This window comes from Salvelinus alpinus, chromosome 27, assembly GCF_045679555.1.
Source record: "Salvelinus alpinus chromosome 27, SLU_Salpinus.1, whole genome shotgun sequence".
Taxonomy (NCBI): Eukaryota; Metazoa; Chordata; class Actinopteri; order Salmoniformes; family Salmonidae; genus Salvelinus; species Salvelinus alpinus.
Window position 1 is genome coordinate 33,547,673 of NC_092112.1, and position 27,945 is coordinate 33,575,617.

Sequence of the window (27,945 nt, forward strand, 5' to 3'; positions counted from 1 at the left end):
TTTGCTCTAGGATGCCCACAGGCCTCAAAAGACTCATCTGAAGGTCCCCCGGTACCAGTTGAAAAACATTATGGAAGTATATACTGTATGGAGACTGTTTCGTGCCAAAAATAAGGGGTTAAATACATGTCCAAAACAATAACAAATGTTTCCCGATATCTCTCAGATATAGGACAGACACTTCAGAACAAACTTCCTTTAGATTTATTTGGGGGGGACTATTAGCAGTAAGGCCAAAAATAATTTTTGTATATATTTTTTTGATACTTCAAGGGGTCTTAAAATTCAAAATCAAATAGTTAACATCAATGACATGCATGTCAATCTCTCTTGGCTCAAATTAGAAGAGAGATTGACTGCATCACTACTTGTCTTTGTGAGAAGTATTGACATGTTGAAAGCACTGAGCTGTCTGTTTATTGGCACACAGCTAAGACATCCATGCATACCCCACAAGACATGCCTCAAGAGATCTCTTTACAGTCCCCAAGTTCAGACAGACTCTGGGAAACGCACAGTGCTACACAGAGCTATGACTACATGGAACTCTATTCCACATCAAGTAACTCAAGCAAACAGTAAAATCTGAAGAAAACCCCCCCCCAGATAAAACTACACCTTATGGAACAACGCGGACTGTGAAGAGACACACACACATGCACACACTGTCACGCCCTGACCTTAGAGATCCTTTTTATGTCTCTATTTTGGTTTGGTCAGGGCGTGAGTTGGGGTGGGCATTCTATGTTTTGTGTTCTATGTTTTCTATTTCTGTGTGTTTGGCCAGGTGTGGTTCTCAATCAGAGGCAGCTGTCTATCGTTGTCTCTGATTGAGAACCATACTTAGGTAGCCTTTTCCCACCTGTGTTTTGTGGGTAGCTGTTTTCTGTTTTTGTGTCTGCACCAGACAGAACTGTTTCGGTTTCGGTCGTTCTCTTTGTTGTTTTTGTTATTCAGTGTTCAGTTTTATTAATAAATCATGAACACTTACCACGCTGTGCTTTGGCCCTCTTCTTCAGACGGCGGTTACACACACACAATCACGCACACATGCTAGCACAAGCACTCTACACAAGTATGGTGGTATTATACATGTTGTATTGTAGATACAGTATGTAGTGACGTAATAATGTTATATGATGTACTGTTTTATGTTTTGTTTTATGTGTGATGTAAGTGCCTAAATGTGTTTGGACCCCAGGAAGAGTAGCAGCAGCTAATGGGGATCCCTAATAAATACAAATAGGAGGGGTCTGAAATAATTGTCTGCGCTTGTCTGATAACGGTCTGTTTAAAAATAGTCTACACAGAGGGACGACTACAGGAAATGGTGGGCCGAGCACTCCCCCATTCACATGGACGGGGCTGTAGTGGAGTGGGTCGAGAGCTTCAAGTTCCTCGGTGTCCACGTCATTAAGGACCTATCATAGTCCAAACACACCAACACAGTTGTGAAGAGGGCACGATAACGCCTCTTCCCCCTCAGGAGGCTGAAAAGATTTAGCATGGGGCCCCAGATCCTCAGAGTTATACAGCTGCACCATTGAGATCATCTTGACTGCCTGCATCGCAGTTTGGTATGGTAACTGCTTGGCATCCGATGGTAATACGCTACAGAGGGTAGTGTGCACTGGGCCGAGCTTCCTGCCATCCAGGACCTCTATACCAGGGGGTGTCAGAGGAAGGCCCTATAAATTGTCAAAGACTCAAGACACCCAAGTCATAGACTGTTCTCTCTGCTGCCGGACGGCAAGCGGTACCGGAGAGCCAAGTCTGGGACCAAAAGGCTCCTGAACAACTTCTAACCCCAAGCCATAAGACTGCTGAACAGTTAATCAAATGGCTACCCAGACTATTTTCATTGACCCCTTTTTTTTGCACTTCTCTTGCACTGGCTCTATGTACACTCACTGGACTCTACCCACACACTCATAAATACTACACTGACACTCCACCATTCACACACAAACACACACACACAAACACACCCTTCACATACGATGTGGCTACTCTGTTTATCTATCCTGATTGCCTAGACACTTATACCCCTACCTACATGTACATAACATGTACAGTACCAGTCACAAGTTTGGACACAACTACTCATTCAAGGGTTTTTCTTTATTTTTTACTATTTTCTACATTGTAGAATAATAGTGAAGACATCAAAACTACAAAATAACACATATGGAATCATGTAGTAACCAAAAAAGTGTTAAACAAATCAAAATATATTCTATATATGAGATCCTTCAAAGTAGCCACCCTTTGCCTTGATGACAGCTTTGCACACTCTTGACATTCTCTCAACCAGCTTTATGAGGTAATCACCTGGAATGCATTTCAATTGACAGGTGTGCCTTGTTAAAAGTTAATTTGTGGAATTTCTTTCCATCTTAATGCGTTTGAGCCAATGAGTTGTGTTGTGACAAGGTAGGGGTGGTATACAGAAGATAGCCATATTTGGTAAAAGACCAAGTCCATATTATGGCAAGAACAGCTCAAATAAGCAAAGAGATATGACAGTACATCATTACGTTAAGACATGAAGGTCAGTCCATCTGGAAAATGTCAAGAACTTTGAAAGTTTCTTCAAGTACAGTCCCAAAAACCATCAAGCGCTGTGATGAAACTGCCTCTCATGAGGATCGCCACAGTAAAGGAAGACCCAGAGTTACCTCTGCTGCAGAGGATAAGTTCATTACAGTTACCAGCCTCAGAAATTGCAGCTCAAATAAATGCTTCAAAGAGTTCAATTAATAGACACATCTCAACATCAACTGTTCATAGGAGACTGCTTGAATCAGGCCTTCATGGTTGAATTGCTGCAAAGAAATCACTTCTAAGAAAAAGAGACTTGCTTGGGTCAAGAAACACGAGCAATGGAAATTAGACCGGTGGAAATCTGTCCTTTGGTCTGATGAGTAAAAATGTTGATTTTTGGTTTTTGGTTCCAACCGCTGTGTCTTTGTGAGACGCAGAGTAGGTAAACGGATGATCTCTGCGTGTATGGTTCCCACTGTGAAGCATGGAGGAGGAGGTGTGATAGTGTGGGGGTGCTTTGCTGGTGACACTGTCTGTAATTTATTTAGAATTCAAGGCCCACTTAACCAGGATGGCTACCACAGCATTCTGTAGCATTACGCCATCCCATATGATTTGCGCTTAGTGGGACTATCATTTGTTTTTCAACAAGACAATGATCCAACACACCTCCAGGCTGTGTAAGGGCTATTTGACCAAGAGGGAGAGTGATGGAGTGCTGCATCAGATGACCTGGCCTCCACAGTCACCCGACCTTAACACAATTGAGATTGTTTGGGATGAGTTGGACCGCAGAGTGAAGGAAAAGCAGCCAACAAGTGCTCAGCATATGTAGGAACTCTTTCAAGACGGTTGGAAAAGCATTCCAGGTGAAACTGTCTGAGAGAATGCCAAAAGTATGCAACGCTGTCATCAAGGCAAAGGGTGGCTACTTTGAAGAATCTAAAATATTATATGTATTTTGATTTGTTTAACACTTCTTTTTTTCATAGTGGGGTATTAGTTTGTAGCCCAAACAATTCGGACTCTAGAGACATTTTCTTGAGAAGACCAATTTTCGGGATGTCTCCTGATCTGACAAACACCGCTGTAGCTCGATCACCTTCCACCGCAGCTGCAGAAGGCTGACATAGGCGGATGCAGTGGATTGAGACTCAGCCCATGCAAAACATTTTTTTATTATTATGTTACTTAGATTGATGCACATGTGTGTCAATAGACTCTTAAGGACTTAAATCAAATAAAAATGTGTCTCTTACATTTATCTTGCATTTGTATCCTTTATGTGTCAATGTTGCTGTTTACTATGTGTTTACTATATGTTTACTATCTTATCCGACTTGTGTTGGTCAATTTCTTCAACAAATGATCAGGTCTTTATAATTATCAATCATACATTAGTAATGGAAAGGAAACACAGAGTCTTTGTTTAAGTATTAAGATACTCCTTTAGTAATACAATTGTATGCAGAAGTCGGTACAGAGTACAGAATAACAGTATATGATAGTTCTCCCCAAGTTCTGCAAAATGTCTAAGACATCCTGTAACTCATATAGCCTCTCCCAGTCCTCCTTGTGTGAGTTTTCCTGGCAACAACAGAAGTGGGTTTGACAGAAACTTGACCTTTCATCACTAGTATAGAGTCATAAAAATATGAACGAGTGTAAGCATCTTCTGACAGGTGGCTGGTTTCATCAGGTCTGTGGCAGCCTTGTGTTCTCAGAAAACCAGATAACCACAGTGGGATCCAGACAAGGGGAGTCTGAATGTAGACGCCCTCTGATAGTGTTTGAAGGTCACAACACTCAAAAAACAGGTTTTAACACACAGAGACAGTTTATCAAAACATAATTTATTAACCCTTTTGAAAGGTATAAGGCCTTGGTTTAACCCTCTTCACTTGCTACAACGGAATTTATTTCTAGAAGTAATTCTACGCCTATTCCTAAAAAACAACAGATTTAGGCTGAATCTCAAACTTAACACTTGAGCAGTCGAGTGGCCACTTGCTGATGTGTTAGACAGTGATCACTCGAGTCTACCACTGTTTTGGTCAAAATTAGAATTTAGACGATGCATCCACTTGTCAATTTTCCCAAATTCTTTATTTTATTGATATTTTTTATTTTTTTCTCCCCTTTTTCTCCCCAATTTCGTGGTATCCAATTGTTAGTAGTTACTGTCTTGTCTCATCGCTACAACTCCCGTACGGGCTCGGGAGAGACGAAGGTCGAGAGCCATGCGTCCTCCGAAACACAACCCAACCAAGCCGCACTGCTTCTTAACACAGCGCGCATCCAACCCGGAAGCCAGCCGCACCAATGTGTCGGAGGAAACACTGTACACCTAGCGACCTGGTCAGCGCGCACTGCGCCCGGCCCGCCACAGGAGTCGCTAGTGCGCGATGAGACAAGGATATCCCTACCGGCCAAACCCTCCCTAACCCGGACGACGCTAGGCCAATTGTGCATCGCCCCATGGACCTCCCGGTCGCGACAGAGCCTGGGCTCGAACCCAGAGTCTCTGGTGGCACAGCTAGCACTGTGATGTAGTGCCTTAGACCACAATATCACATTACACAAGAACCTTATAATTCTAACAGCTTTTTTGTTAGTAGAGTATTTAATTGTCTTAAAATACAGTTTAAAATGTGTTTTTTTGTTTGTAAATTTACATTTGTGAATATGAAATTTGGCCAAAAGAATAATGACATTAATTTCATTATCTAGGTAAAGAATCCAAGCAGTACATCTCTCCACAAAAGTGTAAGATCTTCATAAATGTGTTCAATTATAAATCAACTGATGTCTTGACACAGTTTTCTTAAACGAATACAGTGCCAAAAAAGATGTAACAAAATGAGTCATAAGCCTTCTCAGTGCAGCTATCTGACGTAAGAAAATGGGTTATACGTCATTGGGTTCAATGTGGGACTTTTATTTTGAAGACGAACCGCCTATTGCTCCTCATCGCTAAAGCTACTCACTTGGTGGTGGTCAAGGCACTGACGTCGGCGTTTCATTCACACTATTCCACTACTATCTGTTTTTTCAGATTCTACTTTAGCTAGCTTTTTAACCAATAAGTTAGCAGTTTGTTTACTTGCCAGAGTTCACTAACGTTATAGCTATAGGTTCTAGAGGATTTGGTAAGTAGCTAGTTCATTTTAGTTAGCGTTACGCAGCATCTCTGTTGTTGCATGCCAACCAAGGTAGCTTGCTAGCTCTACCTTACGACGTAAGGTTACTAATTTACGTTAGATAGCTGTCTAACCGGCTAACTAGAGCTAGCTAGGGGCGTTGTGACAAAACAGAGCTTGTGATGTAATATTTCCATGCAAGAGTCAAATGTAGCTAGCGAGCTACTAAGCAGTTGGGCAAAATGCATCCGAAATTGTCTCAAAGCTAGGTACTGTAATAAGCATTACTGTTGATATATTTAAGTATCAATAAATTAAAAGTCATGAGAGCAACATTAGCTAGCTAACGTTCGCTAACTACGTTACTCTTAACTTGATTTGAAGCTGTGCATTACATCATCAGTATGTTTGTTTCATCAAGAACACTCCTCTAGGTGTATGCTAGGCCTATATTCTGATATTCGGTTTTAATATCATAGCTAGTTACTTATTAAACTGTACGCTGAAGCTTTGTCATCCATCAAGCATACCCCTCCAATCTCTATCCATCCATTAACCCCTCAAACCTGACATCCATAAACATTTCCAACCCGTTTTTATCCATATCCCACCCATCAACCTGTCCACCTATCTAGCGGTGCATTCAGGATGCTGTGAACGTAGTCTGATTAAACAGGCTGTTATACAGTTATACACAGCCTGAAACGTATGCCTGCAAAATCGTGTTAATGTCCCTTACAAGCCAGAATTTTGAATACAATTACGTTTGAACTTTCTCTACCAATGGTCTGTGCAGTTTGTCCTTCAGATGCTTGAAAATTGAGACAACATATCTACTGGAACGTATTGTTTAGAGAGCCAGTAGGTATATGGTTGGTTCAGCACCCAGGTAAAGTTAGCATGTTTTCTCTCGTCAATAGACCTGTTGGTTGTTTAGCAACAAAACTGAGCCGTTGGCAACTATGGGGAAAAACAGATGGGGTTGGCTTAGATTGTTGACAACTTGTAAGCTTTATTTAGTCTCCAATGTTTATTGAAAACATAAATACATTTGCACAATGAGCAAAAACTATGTGGACACCCCTTCAAATTAAAGGATTCGGCTATTTCAGCCAAACCCATTGCTGACAGGTGTATAAAATCAAGCACACAGCCATGCAATCTCCAAAGACAAACATTAGTAGAATGGCCTTACTGGAGCTCAGTGACTTTCAACTTGGCACTATAATAGGATGCCACCTTTCCAACAAGTCAGTTTGTCAAGTTTGTCATTTCTGCCCTGCTAGAGCTGCCCTGGTCAACTGTAAGTGCTGTTATTGTGAAGTGGAAACAATGGCTTAGCCGGGAAGTGGTATGCCACACAAACTCACAGAATGGGACCGGTCGCGTTTTGAAACGCGTAACGCATTAAACTCGTCTGTCCTCGGTTGCAACATTCACCAAAATGCATTTGGAAGCAACGTCGGCACAATAACTGTTAGTCGGGAGCTTCATGAAATTGGTTTCCATGGCCAAGCAGACGCATACAAGCCTAAGATCACCATGCACTATGCCAAGCGTCGGCTGTAGTATTGTAAAGGTCGCCGCCATTGGACTCTGGGGTAGTGAATCATGCCTCACCATCTGGCAGTCCGACAGGTGAATCTGGGTTTGGTGGATGCCAGGAGAACTCTATCTGCCTCAATGCATAGTGCCAACTAAAATTTGGTTGAGGAGGAATAATGGTCTGTGGCAGTTTTTCATGGTTCCCTCTAGGCCCCTTAGTTCCAGTGAAGGGAAATCATAACGCTACAGCATACAATGACATTCTTGACTACTCTGTACTTCCAACTTTGTGGCACAGTTTGGGGAAGGCCCTTTCCTGTTTCAGCATGACAATGCCCCTGTGCACAAAGTAAGGTCCATGCAGAAATGGTTTGTCGAGATCGGTGTGGAAGAACTAGACTGGCCTGCGCAGTTCCCTGACCTCATCCCCATCGAACGCCTTTGGGATGAGTTGGAACACCGGCTGCGAGCCAGGTCTAATTGCCCAACATCAGTGCCCGATCTCACTGATGCTCTTGTTGCTGAATGGAAGCAAGTCCCCGCAGCAATGTTCCAACATCTAGTGGAAAGCATTCCCAGAAGAGTGGATGCTGTTATAGCAGCAAAGGAGGGACCAACTCAATATTAATGCCCATGATTTTGAAATGCGATGTTCGGCGAGCAGCTGTCCACATACTTTTGGTCATGTAGTGTACATCGTTATAGGTTTTAGCTAGCTAGCGAATTTTTGCCATATTTGCATTGACCTGAAATCAGTCAAAACACCTCAAAACAAGACTATGCTATCAATAACAAGATTAAACAAGCCGAGTGGCGCAGCAGTCTAAGGCACTGCATCTCAGTGCTAGAGGCGTCACTACAGACACCCTGGTTCGAATCCAGGCTATATCACAACCGGCCATGACTGGGAGTCCTATAGAGCGGCGCACAATTGGCCCAGCGTCGTCCAGGTTTGGCCGGTGTAGGCTGTCATAAGAATTTGTTCTTAACTGACTTGCCTAGTTAAATAATGGTTAAACAAATTTTACGATTCCCAACATGGCAGTTTCTTGTCATTCTTGCTAGCAATCTGGCCATCCAGAATCACAACATGCTGACTTTTGCCCCTTGGAAGCGCACACATCATTTTTGTGATGTTGTCAGCTAACCCATCTATAACTATTGAACCATGCATGCCATGATAATGAAAAAGGTATATTCTGAATCGGGAGGATGGCGAACAATCCAGACTTTTTTTATTTAAAAAGTGTATAAATATGAAGAGATTCAGAATATACAATTTTCATTGCCATGACATGCTTGATTCACTAGCTATTGATGAGAGAAAGTTTAATATTTGGTTCTATAATTAATAGCCTTTGAACCAAGCATGACAAGACAATGAAAATTGTATATTCTGAATCAGGAGAGGATGGAGAACAATCAACCCTTTTCAATCTTCAAAAAAAAAAAATGTGTGGATTGTTCTCCAGCCTCCCCTGATTCAGAATATACCATTGTCATGGCATGCTTGGTTCAATATCTATTGGCGAGAGGAAAACAATTATCCAATATAAAACTATACAATACTTTCCTGTGAATATTTTGTAAAAAAATTTGGGCAGTTGAAGGACAAACCGCAAAGACAACAAGAAGAGTAGGTTTTAAATGTAATTTTATTCAACATTCTGGCTTGTAAGGAACATTTATATGATTTTGCAGGCATTAGTTTCAGGCTGTATATACTGTACCAATTAATTTTGTATTACAGCCTGTTTAATCAGACTACGTGAACGTAGAATGACAGTGTTCAATTGAATGTTTGATTTACAGACCGTTGTCAGTAATAAGAGAAGAATGTGATTGTGCTCTGCATTAAACATTGCGCACACATCAAAACTATTACCTGCTTTAGTTTACTGCATGTTAATCGTTAGATGTTTTCTGACAAATTTTTGCTCAGCAGTAATTGCCTTTTAGGCAAAGAAGAAATCATGTTTGTGCTACCACAAAAGTAAATCTGTCCTCTGGCCTAGACAGTTATAGGAAAGAAATAGTTACAAACATGATCACTTACATTTTTTTGATTGTTCTGCAAAGGCAACTTAATTGATTAGCACATTTTTCTTGTCATTTTATAGGATAAAGCTACCCAAAAAAGAGATGGGGGCATTTTTGGACAAGCCAAAGATGGAGAAGTTCAATGCCCACGGAGAAGGAAATGGCCTACGCTATGGCCTGAGCAGCATGCAGGGCTGGCGGGTAGAGATGGAGGATACACACACGGCTGTCATTGGCCTGCCCCATGGCCTCAACCCCTGGTCCTTTTTTGCTGTGTATGACGGCCATGCTGGCTCTCAGGTGGCCCGCTACTGCTGCGAGCACTTGCTAGAGCACATCACCAGCAACCCAGATTTCAGGGGTGGGGGTGCAGGACCAGGAGGTGGAGAAGAGGGCAGGGCAATTCTGGATAGGCATGGACCAGAGCCATCTGTGGAGAGTGTGAAGAGTGGCATTCGCACTGGCTTCCTGCAGATTGATGAGCAGATGCGAGCTATCTCGGAGCGTAAGCATGGTGCGGACCGCAGCGGCTCTACTGCAGTGGGAGTCATGATCTCACCTCGCCACATGTACTTCATCAATTGTGGCGACTCACGGGCACTCCTCAGCAGGGGAGGCCGGGTCCATTTCTTTACGCTGGATCACAAGCCCAGCAATCCATTGGAAAAGGAGCGCATCCAGAATGCCGGTGGCTCTGTCATGATTCAACGTGTTAATGGATCGCTTGCTGTGTCTCGGGCCCTTGGTGACTTTGACTATAAATGTGTACATGGCAAGGGCCCCACAGAGCAGCTTGTGTCACCTGAGCCAGAGGTGTATGAGATTGAAAGATCTGAGGCGGAGGACGAGTTTGTTGTGTTGGCGTGTGATGGTATCTGGGACGTGATGGCCAATGAGGAGCTATGTGACTTTGTGCGTTTACGTCTAGAGGTGACAGAGGACTTGGAGAGAGTGTGCAATGAGATTGTTGACACATGTTTATACAAGGTAAGGTCAGCTAGATAAGATTTTACAATGGAGAGGAGATTTGAATAGTGTGCTTTGCTGTTGAATTGACTACTACAGCATATTTCCCAGAGATGGAACACTATGGGCCAACTTGAGTCCAGGAGTTTTCCTGGATTTTTATGACTTCTTGTAACTTGTATTTGCACTTGAACTGGATAGGCTACTATGATAAGCAGAATGTTAGCACTACTGGGTGGAGTGAGGGTTCTGTTCTCTAGCAGTGGGAAGGATGCGCCACACACAGCCCACATCAGCTGTGGGGCAAGCAAGCAATGTGTGTTTGCAGACAGGCAGGCTTCGCTCCGCCTTCGATCAAAAGCTACACATCACGCAAGCGACTCTTTTGCTTCTCCGCAACCACCAGCCTACTATTTATCTTTGCCTGGTTAAGAAATACAAACTGTTTTACGTAATTGAAAACAATAGTACTGAGTTTAATAGTAAAACAACAGTCTGTCTCTCTCTCTCCCGTATAGAAAAGTAGGCTGTCTTTGAATTTGTTGTCTCGCTCTACCCTCCCAATTTCCCACCTGCAGACCATAGCCAGTTTCTGACAGGACTCCTGTTAGTTTTCCCTCTGCATTAAAAAAACATACACGAATATCAGTTGCCGATTACAAAAAAGTAGCTGATAGCATGTTAGAATTATTGTAAATAGTAATCTGGTAAATCTAACAGGAGCGATAGCCAAATCTGTTTAGAGACCATTCATCCCTTCAAAACATCATTATTGATTTGACATAACTATTGAACATTATATAAAAAATGAAATGTGTGTGAGCCTGTGTATGAAGAACGTATTTGTTTCATAAGCTATTGCATATTGCAGGCAATTATGACCATTGGCCAACAGGAGAAAAATATTTGCGTTACTTCAATGCTTTCATGAAAATCTTCCCGCCAGCCGGATACTAGTAAGTTCTGGCAGATTTCTTATACCAAATCCGAGCCAAATTAATAGAGGCGCGAATCTAGCAACAGACGAGCATCGAGACAGCAACACGGCAGTACGAGCGAGCAAAAAAACAGCGGTAACCAAAATGCCAAATATGTCTAAAGCACGCCAAATCATTAGTTTAGCTTTCAAAAGTTTTTCAACCGATGGTGCAAAGATTGTGGCGCAATGTCAAATATGTAACAGAAAAATAGAAGAGATCGAAACCACGTCGAACTTCAAAACTCAGACCAAGTCACTCAGACTTGAGCACTTGGACCAGGACTCGAGCACTGGGACTGGACTTCAGCCATAGGGACTCTTGACTGGACTCATGACTCAAACATTGGTGACTAAGACTTGGACTCGACTCGGACTTAGCCAAAGGGACTCGTGACTCGAGCACAGGGGACTTGGGACTCGACTCGAGGTTTAGTGACTCGACTACAAAACGACTTTGTGATTTGCTGCAGACTGTATTGTTTTTTAGTATACTGAGCAAAAATATAAACGCAACATGCAACAATTTCAAAGATTTTACTGAGTTAAAGTTCATATAAGGAAATCAGTCAAAATCAGGCCCTAATCTATGGATTTCACATGACTGGGAATAGACATATGCATCTCAAAAATCGTCCTCACAATGGGCCTCAGGATCTTGTCACAATGCATTCAAATTGCCATTGATAAAATGCAATTGTGTTCGTTGTCCATAGCTTATGCCTGCCCATACCATAACCCCACCTCCACCATGGGGCACACTGTTCACAACGTTGACATCATCAAACCGCTCACCCACACACCTGGTCTGCGGTTGTGAGGCCGGTTGGACGTACTGTTAAATTCTCTAAAACAATGTTGGAGGCAGCTTATGGTAGGGAAATTAACATTCAATTCTCTGGCAACAGCTTTGGTGGACATTCCTGCAGTCACCATGCCAATTGCACTCTCCCTCAACTTGAGACATCTGTGGCATTGTGTTGTGTGATAAAACTGCACATTTTAGAGTGGCCTTTTATTGTCCCCAGCACAAGATGCACGTGTGTAATGATCATACGTTTTAATCAGCTTCTTGATATGCCACACCTGTCAGGTGGATGGATTATATTGGCAAAGAAATGCTCACTAACAGGGATGTAGACAAATTTGTGCACAACATTTGAGAGATGTCAGGACCCGGTGCGAGAAACAGTCACTAAATCGGCAGAACCCAGAAGATGAGGCAGACACAGCAGTACTAGAGATGGTGGTTTAATAAAAAATAGATAACTTCCAAAATACAAAGAAAATCCACAAAGTGGTAAAAACAGCAAGGGAAAAAACAAACCTAAAAGACTAATCCAAAATACAAAAGAACAAAACCAGAGAACCTCTGGAAAATCCAACAAGAGAAAAATATATGTTCACAACAAGGCTTGGGCTGGGTGCTAACATACAAACACTGAGCAAGGAACTAAGGAACACACAGGGATTAAATACTAACAAGGGAACGACATACAGGTGCAAACAATAATAGAGCAAGGGAAAAACAAAAGGTACAAAAAAGGTGCAATGGGGACATCTAGTGACAAAAAAACAGAACAGTCCTGGCCAAAACCTGACAAGAGAAACACGCTTTTTGTGCATATGGAATATTTCTGGAATCTTTCATTTCAGCTCATGAAACATGGGACCAACACTTTACATGTTGCATTAATATTTTTGTTCAGTGTAAATGGCTCAGTTAAATAATGATTGTAAATTAGCCAGACAGTCAAGCACAGATAGTTAGTGGTACCTCACAAAGCTATCAAGATAAATTCAAGTGTTTGCCAGCTTCAATTTCAATACTTTTTAAAATCAGATATCAAATTAGATGTCCAGCAGCCATACCACCCTGCATCCCACTGCTTTCTTGCCTCTAAAGCTAAGCAGTGTTGGGCCTGGTCAATCCTAGGACAGGACCCAATGCTGTTGGAAGTAGCGTTGGCGGGCCCTCCACTCTTCACTAAAGATCCCATGGCATTTGTTGCAAGAGTAGGCGCGTTAACCCCACTTTCAATCCCAATTCTATGTCCTTTCTCATTTAAATGTGCACTCCTCCCCACACAAATCCAATTTAAAAACATTGGCTTGGTGTTTGACTGAAGTTTTGAATGAACTGTTAGAAAATGTAATGTGCTGTATATTTAATATATGCCTTGAATTTATTACATTCTAGAGTTACTAATTGACCCTTCGCTAAGGCCCGCCCCCCTTGCAACCTCAGACAACATTTTCACAGGAACCCAATTCCCCATTCAAGCACTGGTGAAACTGTGTTTCTAATACACAAAGAAATTAAACGCAGACTACCCCTTGCTAATCAAGAAACTCTTTGGTATGTTGTGGTGGACTGTCATTAAAGTTGCTTCATGGGAACTTGTTAAAAATGATGTTTGTAGTGTAACTAGCCACTGAATGGCTTTTTAATTCACTGTCAGCATTCAGTCAAAGCTATAACGACTTTTGGAGCTAACTTGTGCTCTCAAATCGTATTGTGATGTCGATAGCAGATGGGAGTTGTATTCATAACATTGCTAACATTTTGAGAAAACAAGTTATATTAAGTGGCTAGCTAACTAGCGTATCAACATGTTGTTGTCAATGAGACCATCTAACCAGGTGAGCTAGCAAATAATGTAACAAATGTATAATTTCGGGTTTTGAAAAAAATACTCCCAACAGGCTCTGCTTTTCAAGAATCACAGTAGCTAGTACTCCTGGTGCACTGTTCAATTATTTAGCAATTGAAATGTAATTTTTTGTTGTTGATTTTTTTTGTTTTGCCATAGCCCTCACTGGCTTTCATGCCATTCAAATGTGAGCTTGTCTGAGGTGTCAGTCGTTGCTATCCATTAGAGCGCTACGATTGGTTGCCCAAAATTCTGGGGGGGGGCTTTGGGAAGGGTCAATTGAAGGCATTCAAGAGACGTCTTGTGATTTTGTTCACGCTACATACAGTATGTCTATGTAAATCCACTCAAATAAGCATCATTTCAGTTTTTACAAAAGCATGTTTTATAGCAAAATGCATAACTTGCATTTCTTCTCTGCTCAACTCTCCTCTCTGAACAGGGAAGCCGGGACAACATGAGTGTGGTGCTGGTGTGTTTCCCTGGTGCTCCCAAGATCTCGCAAGAAGCTGTGAAGAGACAGGCAGAGCTGGATAAGTACCTGCAGAGCAGGGTAGAAGGTGGAGCCTCTAAAAAGAAATGAGTTATGTTACACATTTCAAAAGAGCGAGACACCTATTGTTGTTGCGTAAACTTATGGTAGTACTTATTACTTACCAAAACAGAAACTAAATATAAAAGTACTCACAGAACCCCAATTTTAAGTGTGAAGGCACTTGAGTGTCTTTATAGGCAACATACTTTTTAATATGGTTTATCCTGGACTTAAAATGTCCTCAAGGGAAATGTAGCACATTTTAACTTTAGAATGCCTAACATATATACATATATATAAAATAAAATCGTATTCTTTGTCAAAATGTATTTTTTCTCACAGCTTTTCCAATGAAGCAAGCTCAATATTGTATCTTCTGGACCTGGTTTTACAAAACATTTTATCTTGATCAGAATGATACGGATTCTGTAATCCCTTATTTTGAAATCCAGGATCATATAAATCCAACAGATTTTTTTGGCCAGTGTTTCTGAAATAGGTAGGAAAGGACCGTTCTGATCTACATATAAAAATGTTAAGAATCTAGATTACCTGTGCTTTGAATATGTGTAAACCATGCCATCTACTGGGCAGGTTATATTACTACATACATGAAGAAAGGTTCACTTTTTTTACAATTTTTTTTACCAAATCTGTGTTCTGGATGTATGTTAATGTTAAAAAAGTGTTGAGGCACTTAAAAAAAAAAAATGTTTTTGAGAAACATGCCCCATCAGCGATTATACTTCCTCATGTTTGTTCAGCAGTTGTAGGGGCATGATAAAACATGAACAAAGGCTCCAAAAACACCCAAATACGTCCTTTTAAAAGTGACGCTGTATAGTGTTGCTGGTCTTTAGATGTTATACACATGCAATTGTGTCATTCCGAAATTTATCCGCAATGTTATATTCCATGTTGTGTGACTAGAGCTATACTTTTCTGTGAGCGCATGTGCGGGCTAGACAGAGAAGTATCGCTGGAGAATGTAATGTTGCGCATAAAGTCACATTACTGCTTTAATCAGCTTTAATATTGCAGATATATTGTGGCTTCTAGCAATGTAATTGTCTGCATAATTTCCAATCCCCCATATATATTTTTTGTAAATATATTCAGTACCAGTCAAAAGTTTGGACACACCTACTCATTCAAGGGATTTTCTTTATTTTTGCTATTTTCTACATTGTAGAATAATAGTGAAGACATCAAAACTATGAAATAACACATATGGAATCATGTACGAACCAAAAAAGTGTTAAACAAATCAAAAAAATATTTTCTATTCTTCGAAGTAGCCACCCTTTGCCTTGATGAGAGCTTTGCACACTCTTGGTTATCTTTCAACCAACTTCATTAAGGAGTCACCTGGAATGCGTTTCAATTAACAGGTGTGCCTTGTTCATTTGTGAAATTTCTTTTCTTCTTAAAGCGATTGAGTCAATCAGTTGTGTTGTGACAAGGTAGGGGTGGTGTACAGTAGATAGCCCTATTTGGTAAAAGACCATATTATGGTAAGAACAGCTCAAATAAGCAAAGAGAAATGACTATTGACTATGATATTTCAAACACCCAGCAGTGCTACTTGCAGAGTTGGTTCCAATTAAATGTTGCAATTTTTCAGCCATTCCTGAACCTGCAACCAAAAACAAGCTGCATATGGGCAGTACCAAAACAAGTAATCTAATGATTCTGACTTCGCAGCAAAATCTGCAGAGCTGGGATTTGTGTATCCCCCATACATATAACATTCTATTGGTTGCAAAATTGTTGTATAATAATTTACATTGAAAAACTATGTTTTTAATCTGGTGTCATTTTGTGTATCAGTTCATAGACCATGTGCCATAGAATCGGTACATTGAAAATCTCCAAGCAATTTTGCAACCTGTATGGCGCAGCTGTCCATTTTTTGGTCCATAAATGAAACTGATATACTTTTTTATTTATCAGAATTGTCTTTAGCATATTTTGGTCTTTAATGCAGGACTGACAGACAAGTTTCTTACCTTCTCCCCTTTCCCACTTGTCTCCTCCATTTTTGCAGTAATGCTGCAATCAGTTGTTTGTAATTTTGGATAGAGCGGACATTTCCATATATTGTTTGTTAACTGCATGTGTGACAACTACACCAGACCTATTTATTATATAATTTACAAAGATTATAGTTTCATATATTTTTTCCCCCCGAATGTTTAAAAAACAAATCAATTAGTACATTTGAGTTGAACCATAATATTTGTTCTAATATTTGGTCTGTTTTTTTTCTGGTGGATTAAGCTGAAATTTCAACCAGCTTTATATTGTTTGTTTTAAAAATAGTTGTTTTAAAAATAGTGATATTGTGGAGATGATTTCATTTTCAAATTACCGAAAGTGAGAGGTTGTTATGTGAATGAAGGGAAAAGGGCCGTTATTGAACTCTGGGTGAACTATTTCTTACTAATCTGCTAGAGAACCAGTTCGGATTTAAGAATAGTTTTTGTATGACTGAAGCCTTTAGTGAGAGGTCCAATGCTTTAATATTTAACAATTTCTGCCCTCCGAATATTCATTATATAAATAGGCCTGTTTAATTGTCTGGCTTGCCATTCCAAATAAAGTGGAATACTTTTTGCTCATATCATTTTAAAAACCAAGTTGTTAGGTGTGGGAGCCTTTGTTCATGTTTTATCATGCCCCTGCAATTGCTGAATGAGCATGAGGAATTATATCGCTGGTGGCGTAAGTTTCTTAAAACCAAGTGAATTGCAAAATAAAAGTGTCAGGGTACTTCTATAACATGTCATTTACATCCAAAAAGATTTGGTGAAAAAAACAAAAGTGACCTTTTCCTTTAACAATAATAGAGCCTGCATCACTGAACTTCTGTGACACCTATAATGCTTTCAATTTAACACAATTAAAACATTAAATACAGACAGTCGGCTAAACTTAGGTTTTAAGATGTAAGAATGTTTTACAAACATCCCCACCTTAGTTACTGTCCTCATAATAAATGTAATGCTGGATGTCATTATGGATGCATGCATTCACATGTTTTCCCCCTCTAGCACATATTCAAAAGTCTCTGTACAGCTATTTAATTACACAGGGTATTTACAAATAAATGCAAAAAGTTGCGTATGTACGCATTCTCATGCGCCAAAGGCGTGTCTCAGCTATTTTAAAAGCTGCACGGCTACTCGATGGCAGGGAAATTCTTGAAATCAAATATTGTTCTGTATGGTTTTCCCTGTGGCTATCTATTCTGAAGTCTTAATTTTACTCCCAGAAGAAAATGCTTACAAAAACATAATTTGGAGCTAGCTTTTTCTTACTATGTAGTTTTGCCATTTTTGACTATCTTCGGGCAAAGTGCTGTTGAACTCAGGCATACATGTATGTAGCTATGAACTTTTTAACTCCCTCTTTTAATATCTGCCCTCTGATGGCCATACATTTGCTCAAATACTCTTGTATACAATTTTGTTTTCAGTCTCCAGTAATTCCATTTAAAAGCATGTGCCTTTTATTCTAAATTAATTGTCCGAATGCAGTTTGGATAAGTGTGGAGTATACGGTGCCTTCGGAGAGTATTCAGACCTCTTGAGTTTTTCCACATTTTGTTACGTTACAGCCTTATTCTAAAATTGATTTAAAAAATCTACACACAATACCCCATAATGACAAAGCGAAAACAGGTTTTTAGAAATGTTTGCAAATTCATTAAAAAAATGAAAAACTCAAATATCTTAGTATTCAGACCCTTTGCTATGAGACTCGAAATTGAGCTCAGGTGCATCCTGTTTCCATTGATCATCCTTGCAGCCCACCTGTGGTAAATCCAATTAATGGTACATGATTAGGAAAAGCACACACCTGTCTATATAAGGTCCCACATTTGACAGTGCATGTCAGAGCAAAAACCAAGCCATGAGGTTGAAGAAATTGTCTGTAGAGCTCCGAGACAGGATTGTGTCGAGGCAAAGATCTGGTAAAGGGTACCAAAAAATTTCTGCGGCATTGAAGGTCCCCAAGAACACAGTGGCCTCCATCATTATTTAATGGAATAAGTTTGGAACCACCAAGACTCTTCCTAGAGCTGGCCACCCAGCCAAACTGAACAATCGGGGGAGAAGGGCTTTGGTCAGCGACCAAGAACCCGATGGTCACTCTGACAGAGCTCTAGAGTTCCTCTGTGGAGATGGGAGAACCTTCCAGAAGGACAACCATCTCTGCAACACTCCACCAATGACATCCACTTTGAGTTTGCCAAAAGGCACCTAAGGACTCTGAGACCATGAGTTGAGACCAACAAGATTCTCTAGTCTGATGAAACCAACTCTTTGGCCTAAATGCCAATCGTCACATCTGGAGGAAACATGGCACCATCCCTACGGTGAAGCATGGTGGTGGCAGCATCATGCCGTGGGGAGGTTTTTCAGGGGCAGGGATACTAGTCAGGATCGAGGCAAAGATGAACGGTGGAAAGTACAGAAAGCTCCTTGATGAAAACCTGCCCCAGAGCGCTCAGGGCCTCAGACTGGGGCGAAGGTTCACCTTCTAACAGGACAACGACCCTAAGCACACAGCCAAGACAATGCAGGAGTGGCTTCTGGACAAGTCTCTGAATGTCCTTCAGTGGCCCGGCCAGAGCCCGGACTTGAACCGGATCGAACATCTCTGGAGAGACCTGAAAATAGCTGTGCAGCAACGCTCCCGTTCCTACCTGACAGAAATTGAGATTATCTGCAGAGAAGCATGGGAGAAACTCCCCACATACAGGTGTGCCAAGCTTGTTGCGTCATACCCAAGAAGACTCAAGGCTGTAATCTCTGCCAAAGGTGCTTCAACAAAGTACTGAGTAAAGGGTCTAACTACTAATGTAAATGTGATATCAGTTTTTTATCTTTAACGAATTTGCTAAAATTTCTAAATCTGTTTTCGCTTTGTCATTATGGGGTATTGTGTGTAGATTGCTGAGGATTTTGATTTATATAATCCATTTTATAATAAGGATGTAACAAAATGTGGAAAAAGTCAATGGGCCTGAGTGGTTTCCGAAAGCACTTTATATTAGGCCAGAGATTGCTTTAAGCGATTTAATAAATAACAGCAAGCATAAACAAATAGTTGCATTACTCTTTCAACATTTTTTTGTGAAGTTGGGCCTTGTTTTAAAATGTCCTTATTAATGATCTAATATTTTGAGCAATAACTATTTTCTTTTTCACTGAATAGCAAACACAATTTATTACTAAAAGGTAACACAACTCTAGGTGAATATCTTGATGTGCCCTGTATTTATATACTTTTTCACATTAAGTTAATTTAATTTTTGCAATTTTAGAACCCTTCCATGATCAATGCAAGTTATTATTTCAGATAAAATACAAAATAAATCAAGTTCCCCTAGCCGTTTGAATCGGCACCTCCTGGAGCAAAAATACATTCTTGCCTCACATACCACATATGCCAACCTTAGAACAAACAAATTAGAATGTCTGACAGGTTGATCAGAAGTGTTTGGCTGTGTCTTGTCCTATACTTCTTATTAAGACAATGAATGCACTAGTGTGTCGTTCCTTTGCCTTAGTGTGGAGTAGGTTACCTTAATACCTTGTTCTGCATGCATATGTTTGACTTAGTCATCCATTTTATTTGCACAAGAACGACAAGTTTGTCAAACACTTTTTTTTCTCTAAGTGATATTTCAAGAAGTTGGCAATTAAGCCATTTTTTTTTACCCATTCAACTCATGGATACCATTTTTATGTCTCTGCATCAGAGTATGTGAGCAGAGTTGAGCATTTGGAAATCGCTCACAAAGTAGTATTTGCGCACCACACCAGCACTCAATGTCATTTCCCCACTCCGTAAAAAAAAAGTCACTCAGCGCTCACAGAAAAAAAGAAAGATAATTCAGCAAACAACCCCATCTACTTTTGTAACTATGTACCATTTGGTTTTGAAGTAGGCTATCGTAAGAAGCTTCAGCATTTCAACAACATGTCGTAGGCTATTTAACAAGGACCTACCTGATGATATGCGGCTGCTGTGTAAAAAAAAAAAACGTGCTTTTTCTCTAATCTATTGATGATCAGCTGTAACTGTGGCTCTGTTGTGCTCACATTTTACAGTTGATAGACAACTTTCTTTAACACTGTTCCAAACGTACACTCTTATTTTTATTTATTTATAATAGCCTATTTAAACATCTAAATATCTCTGATGCTGCTGCATGTGCTCATTCCTTGTCTTGCTATCAATTACACAGGTTGTGTGACCTATTTCTTGGTTGAGTCATATCAACATCTCTGCTCATTAGTGGTAGGGTAGGCTTAATAAATACAATAGAATATGTCTTATTATAAGAACAGTGATAAAGGAAATAAAAGATGCTGGGCAGAACATGCCCAGAGCTTGTGGATGAGCGGTACCTGAACATTTTTTAAATATGCTCCTGCGAAATTACGCACGCTCCGCTACTCGCTCCAGTCACATCCTCTGCTCTGTATGCAGTTTAATTTCTGGAGATATTGCAAATTCCAGAAACGACCTTAAACTTCCTTCAAACTGCATGCAGAGACATACAAATGGTATCCATGAGTTCATCTGACTCTGGGTAAGTAGAAAAAGGTTTAATTGCCAAAATCTTGAATTGTCCCTTTAAAAGATTTGCTACTTTGTATTTTTAAGGGAAATTAAGCAAGCATAATGTGTCACAGAGACTGATGCTATATTTCTACATTGGTATCTGTATGTCTGCTGGTTTGCTTTGAAGTTAAATCAGTGTTTCCCCTATATGCATTCGTGGCCGCCACTGCAAAAAAAATATTTTTTAAATACTGGAATATTATTATTTTTATTTGAAAATAATTTTTGGATGCTAGAACATTTTCAGTGTTAACTTAAACGACTAAAGCGAGATATGAAGTATGTAGAAAAGATAATGGCGCAATATACAGTAATTGTACAAAACATGCTCTTTCCACTGACCAGGCAATTGAGACATGGATTGTGTGTGTGCCATTCAGAGGGTAAATAGGCAAGACAAAATATGTAAGTGCTTTTGAACAGGGTATAGTAATAGGTGCCATGTGCACCGGTTTGAGTGTGTCAAGAACTGCAACGCTGCTGGGTTTTTCACGCTCAACAGTTTCCCGTGTGTATTGAGAATGGTCCACCACCCAAAGGACATTCAGCCAACTTGACACAACTGTGGTGAGCATTGGGGTCAACATGGGCCAGCATCCGTGTGGAACACTTTCGACACCTTGCAGAGTCCATGCCCCGATGAATTGAGGATGTTTTGAGGGCAAAAGGGGGTGCAACTCAGTATTAGGAAGCGATTCCTAATGTTTTGTACACTCAGTGTATTTTTTTATGAGATAATCTTTGAAAACTAACAATCACCAAAAGTATAACTAGACAGTCAGGAAGAATCTAAAATTCAAACAATGTCATGGAATGGGGCCCACATTGATTTTCTTATAATGTTTGAGTCACTCCGATAGCAAAATAACAAATGTGTATGAAACATTTGTATAATTGCAGGAAATTAACTTTAAAACCGCACATTTTCTCTCAGCCCCATGGCAAAATGTGTAGAATTGCAGGAAATTAACTTTGAAACTGCAATTTTTCTCTCGGCCCCATGACAAAATGTGTAGAATTTCAGGAAACTAGATTTGATACTGTAAAATGTTATCGCTGCCCCATGACAAAATGTGTAGAATTGGTGAAAATATGCTTTAAAAAAGCTAAATGCTATCTCTGCGGCTAATAGGAGGCCCTCTAAATCCACGCCATTGGCCACAGCCACTACCCGCTAACTTTGCCACCACCGCTGAAAAAAATCCTAGGGGAAACACTGAGTTGAACTTTTGCATGTCAGGCAACCATAATGAAAAACGTAATTTTTCAACTGTGCATCATTTGGCTACTTTACCTTTTGAATGAACGTCTTGGTCCCCAATCTTAAAGTAAAAATGATATATATTCATGAAGGGTAGTACATTGGCATGCATGGTACCAACTGCACGATTTAACAAAGACAATAGTTTCAACCTGTTTGCAAAGACTGTTTCTATCTTGATAGCGTTTAGTTTTTGCACTGTACACAATAACCCCCACCTGCATGATTTAGTCAAAGTTAATTTACACCTCTATTCTAAAACAAACGGAAAACCATGACCATACAAATGGCATAGGCCTATATAAATAAATTGATGAAAGGACAGACAAGGGATTTATTCTAACAATTCAAAGAAAAATAAATAAATAGCATGGGAGCATCTAAAGCTACTGTTTGGGATTTGGAAAGCTGTTTGATGGCCATTTAAATTCTTGTTATGTACCATTTGGTTCTTAAAGAGTATGATGAGCTTAGCACAACTGTCTGTCTTTATCATAACCCAAAATATAAGGTTCTGTTACTCCTTTGTTTTGTTGGTCGACTGACAGGGGGTGTATCTTGGGGATTGGCTCGACCGCGATGTCTTCCACTGGGAGAGGAATTCCCCTGCTGGAATGATATATTGAGGATGTCAGAGATGGGTTGGCTCAACTCGCAGGTAAATTCTTGGAGGATCTGCCATGGCATACCGTCGGAACCTGGGGCTTTGTTGGTTTTGATCACAGTCAGCTTATCATGAAACCTCCCAGGCTTTAGGGATGCTGCAGGGCAGGTAAAAATGGGAGGACTGTCATGTCCAAGAGCAGTTGTAATTGGCCGACCAGTGAGAAACGGGTGTTAGTTTCATTCATTAGGCTATTCTAACTTCTTTGTTTTGGTCATTGCCAGGAAAGCTAATTTTCAGAGAGGCCTTTCATTTCAGGCATGATTTGCAGGGTTCTTGCAGAGGCAGGTCTTGACTTGGCGATGGTCTTCCACAGCTGATAGGCCAAGGTGTCGAGGCAGTTCAGAAAGGCAGTAGTAATGGAGGGAGCGTTGATAGCACAGGGAGGGAGAAGTGTCAGTCGCATAGACAGGCATAGATATACCACCTGGCCTTTACAAAGTTGGATACAGATCCTCAATTTACGTTCTCCCTTCACTTTACTCACCAGTTCCCATTCCAGTCCCGTATTCAGGCCAGAGCAAGACTCACGGATCAGACTAAGAGGAATGTTGTTTAACTGCCCTGTGTGTTACAAGACTGCAGTTTAACATTGATTGTAATTCCTGATTTAACATTGGCTTACATTTGTGTTGCCTACCTCAGGGGTTCCCAAATATTTTATTTTAAGTTAACTCATCTTCTTTCAGTATTATTTCTATATTAAGTCGAACTTTGAGCAGCCTCATTAATCAGACTAAAGGGAGTATTTGGAGACTTCTGGACTGTACCAGATTGAGCATATATCTTGTTATCTGAATGCATGTACATTTTAGAGTAATGATGTTTGGTTCTGAGCGTATCGGCAAAGATATTTTATAACTAAACCAAGATAGACCACAGCACGTCGTTTCAAATGGGAACAAATGAGTCATAGTGGGCAGAACAAGCAAGGAGGTGGGCAGAGCCAAGCATAAGCTAGCGAGATCCTATTGGCGCATTCTTGCATGAATTTGCGTATTTCCATTAGGGAACGCCTAGCGTGTGCAATAACTCAATTCGTCTTTGCACTCCTTCTAAACACCTTCTTTTCTTCTTCTTTTTGACAAAGGGTTAAAGTCTAAAAAAACTTTGTCCACTCTGTTCGTAATAGATTCTAGTTTTGGGAACAGATAACTGTATTGAGATCAGATGTCTCACCGATTAGAAAATTAGCAGAATGTCGGCCAAAATCCATTTCGTTCCATCTACTCCCACTGCCGGCCACTGGGCTTCCTCTCATTAAGCGGATGCTTCACATTTATACATCTGGTGAAATATCTGTCTCATTGTTCCATCTGTGATACTGGTGCATGGAAAATTCTGAGACATTGCTCAAAACTCTCATAAGAGAAGCATAAGAAAGAGGTGACACACAATGCTCCATTTAACTTAAAGGGATAGTTCGCCCAAATTACAAAATTATATCGGTTTCCTTAACCTGTGATCAGTCTATGGACAAGGTTTGACAACTATCCATGCTTTAGTTATGTTTACCTGGCCACTGTTTCCAAATGCTAACTTTTGAGCATTTGTGGCACAAGTCCAATGTAAGTCAATGGTACCGATTTTTTGCCTGACGACTAAAACGGAATTCTTCCGCTGCTTTATTGTTTGCTGCATACTTCAGTCTGAGACTGCCATCTTTGACGTCGTTTGTGGTGATGTCAAAATGAGGAGTGTTGTTAAAAGAAAAATCAGCGATTGGATCATCTCTAACCGATCAGAGTATGACACATTTTCAAAACTGCTTTACCCACGTGTGTTCTGGCTCTGGCCCAGCCCATTGGTTCTTGGGACCATGCTCATTGAGCTATTAGTGTTTATCCCAGTTCGCAGATGTTGTAGCATTGAAGCTGGCCAGTGTTTTTTGGAGATCTGTGGTGTAAATGGATTGGTTGCTCTTGGAAGCCGTCATATCAATGTTTTATCCTATGTACCAACTAGCACAATGATGGTGCCACACATCCCAAGGTTTCTATCTAGTGCGTAGCAAAGGGATTGTTGTTATGACTGCAATTAGGCCTACCTCATTTAGAACATGGCTAGCTACATATTGGCCTCTGAGCAATAACTCATTGAATTTAATTTAATGTATTTATTATTAATATAATTTATGTATCCTGCATTCACACTCATAGTAGACTGTCCATGCACTCAGTTACAGTAAATATATAAATGTATTTTTTAAAGCACTACTAATGCAAAGAAAGAAATTGATTAGGCTATTTTCTTTGTTATTATTGTTGTCTTAAATAAAACTGTCTTGGTTGGTACGCATCTACTGCAGCATTGTTCAGGGTTAGTTTCACCAAAATTACACATTTGTATGATTTTTACACTTCTTTAGGCTGTTGTCGATCAACCCAAACAGTTTTTATACTGTATGTGCACTCTGCAACATTTTATCATTGTGAATAATAATAATAATAAGAGATGCATTTTTCCCTTCTTGTTTGGAGTGGTTGAAAAAAACATAGGCTCCACAGTAGTAGGCCTACTACACAAATAACAGAGGACAGGATGACATGAAATATAACAGCCATGTCTCTGAGTAGGACTACTGATCTACGATCACTTATGCCTTTTAGATCACCTCTCCTACTCTTTATAAGGGATCTGTTATTCATTTTTGAGTAAGAAATGCAGAAAACAGATTAATACTCTTTCCTTATCATAATCCAAAATAAAATGTGTTCTTCCTGACCAGCCACTCTCACATAAACAAGCATTTATTTTTTATTTACAATCTCAAGTTATTTTATTATTTTACTTGACATAAAGTGCTATGTGCCAGTAGACTTTTTTTTTTTTTTTTTTTTTTACATCATAGACCTTTAGGAGTATTATTTATATTTATGTAATAATATAATATTTGGGTTTAGTATATCATATACAATGTACTTCAGACATCCACTGTTTTTCATAAGAATTTGCTTAAATGCAGTTTCTACCTGATTTCATTCTCCTCCAATCAAATCTCTGTTAGCAATACTCCCAGTTAGGTCATGTTTGATAGCGCAATTAGGAACAGTGATTAGATTGGATGCGTTTTGGTTAAATAGTTTTTGTTGAATAATGCCTAGGAAAAGCAGTGGATTTTGGGAAATTCTAAACGCTAGCCAGAGGTTGCTGAAACAAACTAAATACCCAACTATGTATTTAAATCTGTCTGGGTCAATAAACAACAGCCTAAAAGTAAGTGAACAAACCCATTAATGGAAGCACCATTTGTTCTGTGTCATGAACTATTTTTAAGGAAATAGGCTAAATCTTTTCATTGAACATGCATAACATTTGTAAGATGAAGGAATAATAATGTATTTGAAAAGACTTCCCCCTGCCATCTACACAGACTATGTTGTCTATAGCTTTATATGTAAGATGATGTTTTCAGAAAGCTCATTCCAAGGTCTTAAAAGTTAGTTTGAAGGATTTATTTGAACTTGTATATCCAAATATCAGAAATATAGACAAATGTGATGTAATTTTTAGATGTTTACTATGATTGAAATAAAGTTATTTACTGAACATTCTGAGATCAAATATAGCGCTGGTCTTGTCCATGTTGTCTTTGTTGTAAAATATACATTTCCAATTTACACAGATCAGGGGAGGTTACAAAAAAATTCCAAGAAACTAAATATTTCTTTAAGCATGGTCAAGTACTGTAATTTATCTGTGGATGGCGTATCATGTCACCCTTGCACTGTGAGGCTTAGCCGAGGGAAGTAGGGGTGCTGCAGCATCCCCTGATAAGCACTACCAACCCAAAACATCTTCCCGCGGCCATGCTGTGAGGATCTGGCTAACCATCCTAACTGAGCTGCAGGAGAAAATAGAAACTGCTCAGGGATGTCAGCGTGGCTGTGTTTTGGCTGCATTTAAACAGGCAGCCCAATTCAGATCTTTTTTCCACTAACTGGTCTTTTGACCAATCACATCAGATCTTTTCACATCAAGTCTTTTTCAGAGCTGGTCAGATGGGTCAAAAGACCAATTCATGAAAAAAATATCAGGTTGCTTGTCTAAGGCTGTGTTCACACAGCCAGCCCAATTTTATTTTTTATTAATTGGTGTTTTGACCAATCAGATGAGCTCTAAAAAAATATCTGATGTGGTTGCTGCAGCACACTCAGCAACCCTCCTTCCCACGGCTATGGTGGTAGAAAAATGCTGCATCAAGTTCACAGTATCTCTCATAAGTGTTCAATTGGGTTGAGATCTGGTGACTGAGATGGCCATGTAATATGGCTTACATAAACAATTCAGTGACCACCCGTTCCCTGTGGATGGGGGCATTGTCATCATATGGGAGCATAGCTATGGTAACCAAAATAATCGCCTGCCCAGCATTTCTATACATGACCCAAAGCATGATGGGATGTTAATTGCTTAATTAACTCAGGAACCACGCCTGTGTGGAAGCGCCTGCTTACAATATACTTTGTATCCCTCATTTACTCAAGTGTTTCCATTATTTTGGCAGTTACCTGTAGCTCAGTATTTGCGCTATTCTTTTTTTATTTCGTCGGTTTTGCTCATCTTTATTAAGGGTGTCAATAATGTTGAAACCCACTGTAAATCTTAAGTGATCGCGTTTTCATGAATTTGATTATATAATCTTGAAGCCCATTCGAAAGACCCGGGACATGACCCCGGAAGTATGACGTAGTATCATGTCACTTACACATCATATAGGTGTGTGATGAACAGGCTGAGCTGCAAAATACATTTTATAAGGAACGCCCACACGAGGAACCTCGGCAATGATGTCATTTTGCGGGGTGTAATGACGCAGCTGTCCAAAAATATTATTATTCGACAGAGGGGTTTCTGAGCTGTCTAGAAATGTCAGGCTTTTGTATTATGACTTGTAAAAGTGGGAAATACATTTTGGATTTTATTTTCAGTCTTTGTCAAACTGAATGTGTCTGAAAGCCATTATTTTGCTAGACAAGCT

At 40.0% G+C, this 27,945-nt stretch overlaps 1 protein-coding gene across 1 annotated transcript; it reads left to right on the forward strand.

The window, feature by feature from the left end:
• The first annotated feature begins 5,548 nt into the window (after nt 1–5,548).
• Nucleotides 5,549–14,725, forward strand: ppm1ab (protein phosphatase, Mg2+/Mn2+ dependent, 1Ab). The gene is made up of 3 exons (XM_071370392.1): nt 5,549–5,693; nt 9,350–10,256; nt 14,308–14,725. The coding sequence occupies exons 2-3, from the start codon at nt 9,372–9,374 to the stop codon at nt 14,446–14,448; spliced, it is 1,026 nt and encodes a 341-aa protein (XP_071226493.1). The 5' UTR covers nt 5,549–5,693; nt 9,350–9,371; the 3' UTR covers nt 14,449–14,725.
• The last annotated feature ends 13,220 nt before the right edge of the window (nt 14,726–27,945 follow it).

What these genes read in the sequence shown, in the direction of transcription:
- ppm1ab (XM_071370392.1), top strand. Translation starts at nt 9,372, where the DNA reads ATGGGGGCATTTTTGGACAAGCCAAAGATGGAGAAGTTCAATGCCCAC. An exon ending in TTGACACATGTTTATACAAG is followed by an intron (nt 10,257 to 14,307) that starts GTAAGGTCAGCT and finishes CTCTCTGAACAG; the next exon opens with GGAAGCCGGGACAACATGAG.